Source organism: Neophocaena asiaeorientalis, unplaced genomic scaffold, assembly GCF_003031525.2.
Source record: "Neophocaena asiaeorientalis asiaeorientalis breed wild unplaced genomic scaffold, Neophocaena_asiaeorientalis_V1.1 scaffold59, whole genome shotgun sequence".
Taxonomy (NCBI): Eukaryota; Metazoa; Chordata; class Mammalia; order Artiodactyla; family Phocoenidae; genus Neophocaena; species Neophocaena asiaeorientalis.
The window spans coordinates 19,873,311-19,884,838 of NW_020174268.1; the positions used below are offsets into that span (position 1 = coordinate 19,873,311).

The 11,528-nt window shown below is 38.0% G+C and overlaps 1 protein-coding gene across 3 annotated transcripts in view; it reads right to left on the reverse strand.

Moving 5' to 3' along the window:
* CDK8 (cyclin dependent kinase 8) overlaps window positions 1–11,528 on the reverse strand; it is a 94,574-nt gene that overhangs the window by 44,064 nt on the left and 38,982 nt on the right. For 2 of the 3 annotated variants that reach the window (XM_024755565.1, XM_024755564.1), the window contains exon 2: window positions 8,870–8,945. The exons of the other annotated variant lie outside the window; for it this stretch is intronic. In XM_024755565.1, coding sequence (XP_024611333.1) covers window positions 8,870–8,893 — 24 coding nt within the window. In that variant the 5' untranslated portion in view covers window positions 8,894–8,945. The remainder of the gene's footprint in view (window positions 1–8,869; window positions 8,946–11,528) is intronic. 3 annotated transcript variants of the gene reach the window in all.

The window sequence follows — 11,528 nt, forward strand, 5'->3', positions numbered from 1 at the left end:
ATGTGGTATCTTGCTGTGCTTTTGATATGCAATTCCCTAATGACTAATGATAAGCATCTTTTCATGTGCTTACAGGTATATCTTCTTTGGAGAAGTGTCTAGTCAAGTCTTCTGCCTAATATCTAATATGCGGGCTCTAGAGTGTAGGCTCAGTAGTTGTGGCACATGGGCTTAGTTGCACGCGGCGTGTGGGATCTTCCCGGACCAGGGCTCAGACTGTGTCCCTTGCATTGGCAGGTGGATTCTTAACCACTGTGCCACCAGAGAAACCCTCTCTGCCTATTTTTGAATTGGGTTTTTTGTTGTTGCTATTGAGTTGTAATTCTTTACATAGTCTAGATATTAATCCCTTAGCAGATATATGATTTACAAATATTTTCTCCCATTCTACTAGTTGCCTATGTTTTGACATCACAAAACAATTAAACTTAAAACAAATCTGTAGCTTGTAATTATTTTAAAAAACTATCTATAGTCGTCCCTCAATATTTGAGGGGGACTGATTCCAGGACCACCCCTCAACCCCACCCTGCCCTAGGAGGGTACCAAAATCCCCCAATGCTCAAGTTCCTTATACTTTAAATCATCTTCAGATTACTTATAATATCTATTACAATGTAAATGCTATGTAATTAGTTGCTGGAGCATGGTAAATTCAAATTTTTCTTTTTGGAACGTTCTGGAAATCCCCCCCCAATATTTCCTATCCATGGTTGGTTGAATCCATGGATGCAAAGGGACAACTGTAACAGCAACAATAGAAAATACAACATTCATCGCCACCAAATATCAGATAAGAACTAAGATCTGTAACTCTGTGAGATACAGTACCTATTTTTTCTATAAATTACAAAGGAAAGTTGAATAAAATTTTGTAAACTTTTCACAAAATAATAAAGAGCTTATACAGACAGAAACTTGCAAGTAGAACACATTTGCATGGGTTCATTAACCTTTCTCATCTCCTAGAAAGACATTCTTCTATTTAAAATCTTTTATCTCCTTATTTTATCTCCATTTAATAACCCAAGTGGCCCTAATGATCCGTAAGTTAAAAAGCATTCCCATCCCACCATGCAAAAACAAATACAACAGCAACAATGACAAGAAAAAACTTCTCATGAAGCCTGATATTCTGTCTCTATCAGTTAGAACTGACTTAGTGCCTTGCAAATGTGTTCCAAATACATGACAGACATGTGAGAAAGTCAAGGTTTTAGAACTTAGGACTTCAGTACCTTTTCTAAGAACACTCTTCACCAAAACAAGTATCAAGGTAAATGTAATGTTAACAATATATTAGGGGCTCTGAAATGAATTCAGCAAAGGAAAGACTATGAATGGACTATATATTAAGTCATTTATATTAATGATTACTCTCTGGAAAGTGATGGTTATTTTATTCAGGAGCAAGATTAAATTCAAGTTATATATTTCTGCTTTTAGAATATAATTTACAACTTATGAAACTCCAGAGATATACACATGTTCTCAGAAACTTAAGGTCAATATCTAAAACTGACCATTTGCTAATTAATAAACAAGGCAAAGAATGTGATACGGGAAAGCCTGGACTTCAGGGTCGCCCAAGCTCAGCCAGCTGGCTGGAAGAGTGGACCTGGCCCTAAGTGCATGTCAGTTCTGGGTCAGGGTTTTCTCCATTACCTCACAACTGGAACACACTTCTCAGCTGGGCAGCTATTTCAAATCCTTTCTGGAAATCAGCAGGGTAGAAATGATAACAAACAAACTCCAAAGCTTTGGCAAAAGCTCTCTCCAATTATTAGAAACCTATATATAAAGCTATTGTTAGATGTCACCTCCATCTCACCTCCAAGATGAGGTTTAGCTCTTGTATTAAAAAGGAAACAGCAGCAACCATTTTATTAAGCTCTTCCTAGGTGCCAAGTATGGGGCTAAGCATATGACATGCACTATCTCACTTAATCATGAATTACCCTATGAAATATTTATACTCTTACTTTACAAAGAGGAAATGGTGGTGTAAGGGGATTAAATAATTTGCTCAAGGTCACATTCCTAGGTAGTGGTTAGAATCAGGATTCAAATGCTTTTAAAATTAATTAATTAATCTCTAAAATACAAAGCCAGTAATTTGGTCTAACAACAACACATCCCAAGAACTAACACCCAGGGGGAGTAATTCTTATCATCCAGAGACACAGATATTTTAAATATATACTAGGTTATGAACTGGACAATGGTAGGCACTGTGTCTAGCTCAGCACCGCACTGCTAGTTTCTAGCACACTGCCTGGTACGTGCTCATTAAATACCTGGTAAAGACATGAATAACTGAGTTCACGAATAAAGAAAATACACCAACTAAAGGGCATCATACAACACACCCTTTGGCTTCTAAACTGTGGACTAAGATCAATGCTTTCATCAAAAAAATCAATCTACTTTTATTTTTTAAAAATCTGATTAGTCAAATATTAAGTCTTTGAGAGCAATGATTTTTAATAGTAAGTGCTATTACTATGGTAGTAAGTAATGGTAAGTGTTATGGGCTGTCCTCCCAAAATTCTTGTGTTGAAGCCCTAACCCCCGAAACTTCAGAATGATTCTATTTGGAGATAAGGCCTTTAAAGAGGCAATTAAGTTAAAAACAGGTCAGTAGGATGAGCCCTAATCCAATCTGAATGGTGAGCTTACAAGAAAAGGAGATTAGACGCACAGAGAGATGACCACATGAAGAGGCCACAAGAGGGTGGCCACTTGCAAACCAAGGAGAGAGGCCTCACAAGAAACAACTCTGCAGGCGCCCTGATCTTGGATCAACAGGCTCCAACAGTAAGAAAATAAGTTCCTGTTGTTTAAGCCACCCAGTCTGCAGTATTTTGTTATGGCAGCCTTGGCAAACTAGTACAGTAAATAGCTATTACTACTGAGTAAGTACAACACGCTATGCTGGGAGATGGGTCTCTGTGGGATTGGAGATGGAGCTGAGAGTCTCAGTGGCGAAATGCCTCTAAGTAAATATTTACACTGAAGCACTTCCAGAAGACCAGGAAGCTGGGCTACATTTAGCAGATCTAATGCCTGCCACATGCCAGGCCCCGTGGCAGATGCTGCACTAGGTGCCGGGATGTAAAATGTGCTGAGACCTTCCGCTGAAGTCCTCTGGCAGCAGACAAGTTCAAGTGAGCAGGCAGTTCGCATGCTGTGGCTGCAGCAGTGCTAACTGGCATTGACTGAGGAACTAACGTGCACCCAGAGTTTACTGTGTCCCAGAAGTGACCTACGCTCCTCATGCACTAAAACCCTATGAGATAACTATTATTCTCATTTTACAAAGAGGAAACTACAACACGGGGAAATTACATCACCTGCTTTGGGTCCTACAAGCCAGGTGAGTGGTAAAGCCAGAATGGGAGCTCAGGTAACCCGGGGAGGGTCTTAAGTGCTCCATGGGAACCCCGTGAGGCGGGTGCTCAGACACTGGGGGTGGCGAGCAGTTTTCACACCTGATGGGCTTCAGCACCCCACACAGAGCCCACAGGCTGCAGATGCCTCTGCTTGGCACTGTGTAAGATGTTTTTGCCTTTTTGAAAATTTTATGTCCAAAAATGTTTAATGGAAAAAGGTTTCAATCAATTTATACAATGGTTTCATCACAGAAACCACCTAAGTTTTCCTAATTCTACTGGGAATAAAATCTTATAATTTCCTGAGTACTAAGATCACTGGTAAAAATACAAATGTTTTAAAACATCATTCGTCATAAACTTAATTCATTCTAATTAATGCCACAGGATATCACACTTAATCTGAACTCTAAAAGTACAAATAAAAAATAAATAGCATTTAAAACTATCTTGCCAATAAATACCACTTACATGGTGAGTGAGAAATAGGTAAGAAAACCTAATATTCTCAAAATAACATTGATTTCTAATACTAAAATTTTACAATATAGCAAAAATAATAAATTCTAAATGTATGCCCTAAGTATGAGAGTTGAGTTGAAATTACTATAAAAGCATCAGTAAAATTATTCCAAAATTATTTGTTTTTTTTTTAAGCTGTGGAAACTTTTCTTCAATTGAATTCTTGCAAATTAATTAAAGAAAAATTAAAAAACCTGAGGTGCCTAGGTTAAAGCAGATGTGGGCTTTAACAGCAGCTGAACTACAAGGCGGCCCCTTGGTACACCGAGAGCCCACTGAAGAGTTCTGAACACCACTAAGCTAAAGGGATCATGACCCACAGGAAGCTCTGGAAATACACAGCAGGCCTCTTAGAATACAGTGAGGATGAAGACATGCAAAGCTCTTCACTTCAGTAGAAAGTCTCAGAGTTCTTTCCTTCTTCCCTCCCTTTTACAATTATTTACTAAACAAAAGACTATGTGTAAGAGCTAGTACACACTGGTGAAGAAATGCATTCCAGTCAGGCAGAGGTAGGACCACAAACAGAAAATAAGTTAACAAAAAATAAAAAGAAACTCCTTATAATTATAATTTGTAATAAATGCTATGAAAGGAACAAACTGGGTGTAGATCGTAAGAGAATAATGGAGGTGACTGGTGGGGAAACCGGACTTCTCAGACAATGGACTTCCATAATAAATGTGAGGTCTGAGAAGACTTGTCAGACAGATGGGATCCTTTTTCCTTTTGAATTTTTATTATAGAAAAATTTTCAAAAGTAAATAGAATAGTAAAATAGAACCACCCCCATGTATCATCATCCACTCACAGCCTATCTCATTTTATCGATATTCATATCCGCTCCTCCCACCCCACCCTGAATTATTTTGAAGTAAATCTCAGACATATGATTTCATCTATAAATATTTCAGTATATATTGCTAAAATATAGTCTCTTTTCTCTGACCGCAACAGAAAAAATTTAGTAGTTGACAACAATAAATTATCTGGAAAGCCTCACATATTTAAAAATTAAACAATATATTTCTAAATAATCCATGAATAAAAGAAAAAAAATCACAAAGAAAATGGAAATTATTTTGTACTAAATGATAATAATAATACAATGTGACAAAATTTGTGGAATGCAAGTAAAACACTACTTGGAGGCAAATTTATAGTTTTAATTGCTTATATTAGAAAAGAACTGCTTTAAAAAAAATCAATGACCTAACGGTCCACCTTAAGAAGATAAAAAAGAGGGACTTCCCTGGTGGTCCAGCGGGTAAGAATCCATGCTCCCAATGCAGGGGGCCTGGGTTCGATCCCTGGCCAGGGAACTAGATCCCACATTCATGCCGCAACTAAGAGTCCATGCCACATCTGAGAAGTACGCATGCCACAACTAAGAAGTCCGCATGCCGCAACTAAGAGTCTGCATGCCGCAGCTAAGCATGCCACAGCGAAGATCCCACGTGCCACCACTAAGACCTGGTGCAGTCTAAATAAATAAATAAATATTTAAAAAAGAAGAAGATAAAAAAGAAATGCAGGCCAAAAGTAAGTAGAAGAAATAATAAAGATAAGAGCAAAGATCAATGATACAGACAGAGAACACAAATTACCAAGTCCACAATGAAACAGGGACACCACTATAGGAGCCACATTTGTGAAAAGATAGTAAGAATATTATTAGCAACTTTGTGCCAATAAATTCAGTAACAAACAAAATGAACAAATTGCATAAAAAATAGGACTTATCATACACAAGACCAAATATTAAATGTGAAGAGCTCTATATCTATTAAGAAAATAATACTGGTTGGTGAATTCTGTCCAACATTCAAGGAAGAATAACTGCCAGCCATACAGAAACTGTCAGAATGCAGAGGATGAAGAAAGGCTGCCTAACTTGTTCCGTGAGGACAGCACAACTTCGATACCAAGGACAAAAACATTACAAGAACGATAATCATAGGCTAACATTCTTCAAAAGACCTAAAACTCCTCAGCAACACCTTAGTAAATCAAATCAAGTGATATATAACCAAGCAGGGATTATTGCAAAACTGCAAAACTGGATAAATGTTAGAAACTTAATCAATGTAGTCTACCAATATAACAGAATAAGAGAAGAACTATATAGTCATTTCCGGACATGTAGAAAAAAAGCATTTGATAAAATTCATTACCATTTACAAAAAAATAGAAGGGAACTTCCTAAGCCTGACTGATGGTATCTATAAAAAACTTATAGCTAGCATTTAACTTGATGGTGAACACTGAAAACACTTTCCCCCAAGACTGGGAACAAGTAAGATGCCTGCTCTCACCACCATTCAACATCTTCTGAGAGGCTCTAGCCAATGCAAAAGAAAAAAATCAAAAGCATAAAGAGAGAAAGAAGTAAGACTATTCCTATTCACAGATGACACAATTACTTATGTAGAAAATCCCAAAGACATCACCAAACCTACCAGTGAATTTAGAAATATAATTTATATATTTTTAAAAAATCAATTCTGAATACAGAAGCAAACAAGTGGAAAACAAAAATTTAAAAATAATCCCATGTATAACAATGTCAGAAAACATAAAATCCTTAGGAATGAATTTAACAAGTGTGTAAAGCCTCCACACTAAAAAACTATAAACATTGTTGGGAGAAATTTTTTAAAAACCTTAAAAAATGGAAAAGTATGTCTTTCTAAGCCATGAAAGAAACACATACTTTCATGGCTTAGAAGTTCCAATATTATTAAGATTCAGTTCTCCCTGAATTGATGCAAACCATAACGTTAGCAGGCATTTTTTAGAAATAAAAATTACTAGCCAATTCAACAATGTACATGCTAATGCAAAGGACCTAAAAGAGCCCAAACAATCCTGCAACAAAAAATAAAGCTGGTGGCATTATACCACTTCACTTCAAGTCTTGCTGTATGTAAAGTAGAGTTATCTGGTATTGGCTGAGGATAGACAAAGCGATCAATGGGACAGAATAGAGCCCAGAAATAGTCCAACACTTACAGTCATTTAATTGTTTACAAAGATGCCAAAGGAATTCAGTGGGAAAGAATCTTTTCAAAAAATGATGCTACAATTGTACATTCACATGGGGTGAGGGGAGGAGATGCTCAAACATTACATCAGACTACAAACAGAAATGAAGTGAACAGATCATAGACTTAGAAGTAAAGCTAAAATTGTAAGGCTTTAGAAGAAAACAAAGGGAAACATCTTCACAATTAGTGAGTAGATAAAGATTTCTTCAGCCAGACACAGAAAACAACAGTCATAAAAGGAAAACACTAGTAAATGAGACTTCATCAAAATTAAAAATTTCTGCTCACCTTAGGTGGAAGAACCACAATCAAGTACGTTAAAAATAAGCTTTCATACTCCTTATTGTGCTTAACTGCATTTACAGTTATCAACATAGATAAAAAGCTAAGAATGTCTGTTCCTGAAATGAATGGAGTTTTGTTTGATTTTAAAACTTTTTGCTGAAGAATAATAAAGACAGAGGAAAGCACATGACAGCTCAGTGAGTTTTCACATGTGAAACCCACATGACCAGACCCAGAGCAAAACCAAGAAACAGAACAGCACCCTGAAAGCTCCCCCTTGTCTCCCCTCTGGTTCCTCCCTGCCCCTCTAAAGGTCATCCCTATCATGATGCCCAACATCACTGACCATAGTTCAACAGATTTTAATTCTTTAAAAGCAACTAGAACATAGAGAATAGTAGATGCTGCAGAACTGACAGTTAATGTACAGATATCTTGCCTCAAGATACAAGAGTATAAGAATTTTATCAATGAAATGAAATATAATTTCCAATACAGCATACCTTTGGTTAAGAATGCCCTCCATCTCATTCCTATTCTTCCCTCATCGAGGTCATTCTTACGTGTCCTCCAAAATCTGAAACCTTCCTTGATTCTCTAGTTTAGATACATATACCCTTTTCCCATTCTCTATTCCCTGCTACCACAGTGCTCGGCACACCATTCCTATTATTAGAAGAATTATAAGCCTTTCCTCATCAGTGTGCAAACGCTTAAGGCCAGGGATCCTGACTTGCTCTATGTGTTCTATGTTTACTTCTTCTTGGTCTAGTTCCTGTCAACATGATACACAATAAATGACTCTTAGCTGAAAACCCAGTGGTATAGAATCTGTTAAAAGAGTAATATTATTTAAATTAATACCTCCAGGTCGCAACAGCCTATATCTGTGTAGACAGAGGGCTGAAAGCAATAAAAGTAAAGATTATTACAATATATATTCTAGAATATTCTGATTAAAGACAGAAAAGACAAGTTTGGACCCAGAGTTTCACAATAGTAAAAGCTGAAGTAAAGTCTCAGAGAATACTCACTTTAAATGTAAGAATAATTATTTAATAATGCATTAACATGAAGAATATTTTCCTTCAGAATCAAATTGAGATTCTAATTACCATATGGCAATGGTATGCCTCCAAAAAGGGGGGGGTATATAATTTTACTTATTCAAATGAACAGACAGATACAATGAAAATCAAATAATCTCATTTTAAGTTCATAAGTAATGACATTAATCTCATCTTATTAAAATAGAAATATTAATTTTATATGAATTAACATATAACATAATAAACAATTTAATTGCACTCAATGAAATAGTAAGAATAACTGGATCCTTAACTATTTAGTGACATTTTTGGGAAAAATATATAGTTACATAAACAACTGAGATTTACTTAACCCGAAATAAGTGAATTTACATAGAAATTTTTACTAGAACTACAGGCCACCTTTACTTCTCTTTAAAAAACAAATATATTTTGCTATAGATAGTAGATATGAAAAATATTTCTCAACTTTCAATTAACGTGTGCATGTGACAAATACAATTCAGAGACCTATATAGGTGACACCCATAAATCAGCTGACAATGATGATGATGATAAAAAGAGCTTCACTTACTGCTATTTCTCTACATGCCGACATAGAGATCCCGGTTCCTTCTATTTGTTTTAAAGCATAGTCTTTATCATCTTTCCTGTAAAAACAAAGTTATTTTAATATACAGATAAATCTAAATGTATGTGCATTTTTAATAAAATAAAAAAATATATAAATCACATACACTTTGACACCTTTCACATATAATCACATAATTTCATATGGGAGAAACTTGAGGTAATCTATTCCAATCCCATTACTTGATGAGGGAAGTTAGATTCCAAGGAATAAAAAGACTTGTCCAAGGCTCTATGGTTATTTGCAGAAGAGAAAGTTTCAGAAATGAAGCTCCTGACTTCCAATAATAGGTTCTTTCTGCTCTAATATGTATACACTTCCTGTGTGTGTGTGTGTGTGTGTGTATGTGTGTATGTGTGTGTCTGTGTGTGCGTGCATATATAAAACATGGTCTCTTAAAGCCCATTTGGATATTGGGGTGTCAAAAAAATTAAGAAATGAATGCATCATTCATAAAGTACAAAATGGTTATGATTTAAAACATGTTATATAGTTCATATCCCCAAATACCTTCAAAGGGATTCACTCGACATATGTTTACTGGGCACTTACTGTGTCTCCAGAACTGTGCTAAGTCCTGGGGATACAAGGGAATTCCTTCCTTTATGGAGCTTTCTGTGGCTACTGGTGGTGAGAGATAACTAACCCACCACAAGACAATATGATAATGCTGTGACAGAGCAAGTACGAACCGCAGAGCTACCCAAAAGTCACTCTTTTGCCTGGAGACCCAGGCAAAGCCTTCTCAGAGGAAATCCCATCTCACTGAGGCCCAAATGGCAGTCCTCAGACTTTCTGGACTCAGGACCCTTTTACTCTCTTAGATGTCTCTGAGGACCCTGAAGAGGTTCTGTTTGTTCTATCAATATTAACCCTCTTAGAATTGAAAAATGGGAACTCTTAAAAAACACAACCTACGAAAGCACATATCCATTATCCACCAGAGCAATGGCATCATCACGTGTCACGTCACCTTTGAGAAAAACCCACTGTACACTCGCGAGAATCAGCGTGAAGAAAGGCATATAACATAGCACTGTTATGAAAACAGTGTTGACCTTGCAGACCCTCTGAAAGGATTTTGAGGACACCCAGAGCTTCCCAGATCGCACTTTGAAAACTGTGCTCTGTGTGTGTGTGTGTGTGTGTGTGTTAAGAGGGGAACAAAGTGTGAGGGCACATGAGGTGAGGGAAAAGCACTTGAAGAACATACATTAAACAACGGGAGATGAGGATGGGGATACAGTTAGGAACCAGATCATAAAAGTCTTTTTATACTCCAAGAACAAGAGGAGACGCTCCGTTAACAAATTTCAAACAGGAGAATATCAATCCTCCTCTGCTCTGGCGGCCTTTTAAATGTTGGGGGGCAGTAAATGAAGACAGGAAACCGAGAGACCAGCTAAGTCCACAGTGTCCAAACTACTCAGGTGAGAGATGATGCTGGCTGCTGCCAAGGGGACAGACTGGAGTGACGGAAGGCAGACCAGCAGCACAAAGGACAGAACCCTGGGGATGAGGAAGGAGATGGGGTCAGACATAATGACTCCTGCCCCAGGAACAGGCCAACACAACATCATCCCCCGGAACAGGAAACACAGCAGGAGGAAAAGGTCCGAGGGAACAGGAAGATGATGGCTCCACTGTGTGCAGGCTGAGTCTGGTACCTGTGAGACACCTACGTGGGGATGGCAAGCTGAATGAACACGTCTAAAGGTCAAGAGAAAGCTGAAGATATCAGCATATACATACTGTCAACCAAGCCAGGAGAGTACCTGAGGGGAGACCAAAGAGCAGGACTGGTAAGAAAAAGGGCAGAATAGTAAACAGTATCCAAAGCCGCCGAGAAGTCTAGTGAGGTGAGGAGCGAGCAATGCCCACTGAATTTAGCAACGATGAAGTCACCAGGGGACACTGGACTAGGCAAAAATAGTCGCAGTGACGTACTGGCAGATACTGCAGAAGGCTGGGGAATGAAGGGGGCATAAGTCAACTGACACAATGAAAGTAGGTAGTTCTTTGAAGGTGATAAAATAAGGCAGCAGCTGGAGGAATACACAAGGTTAAAGAATTTTTTTTAAGATGTAAGAGGCTTGATTATGTTAAGTACTGAAAGGAAGAACCCAGAGAAAAGGAGATGAGAGGGAAAAACAAGAAGAGCAAAGACTGAAATGCTGGGGAGGGATTAGATTCAGAGCGAGAAGGAGAAATGTGTCTTCCATTGTTAACAGGAAGACAAAGGAGGGAGGAAAGGATAGATACAGGTGCAAAGAAGTTGGTTCAGAGGCAAAAAGTCAGGGGAGTTCTCATTTTGATGGCTTTCATTATTTTTCTGATGTTCGAAATGAGGTCAAATACTAAAAGTAAGGGGGCTTCCCTGGTGGCGCAGTGGTTAAGAATCCGCCTGCTAATGCAGGGGATACGGGTTCGTGCCCCGGTCCGGGAGGATCCCACATGCCGCGGAGCGGCTGGGCCCGTGAGCCACGGCCGCTGAGCCTGCATATCCGGAGCCTGTGCTCCACAACGGCAGAGGCCACAACAGTGAGAGGCCCGCGTACTGCAAAAAAAAAAAAAAAAAAAAAAAAAATAAAAAAAAGGGCTT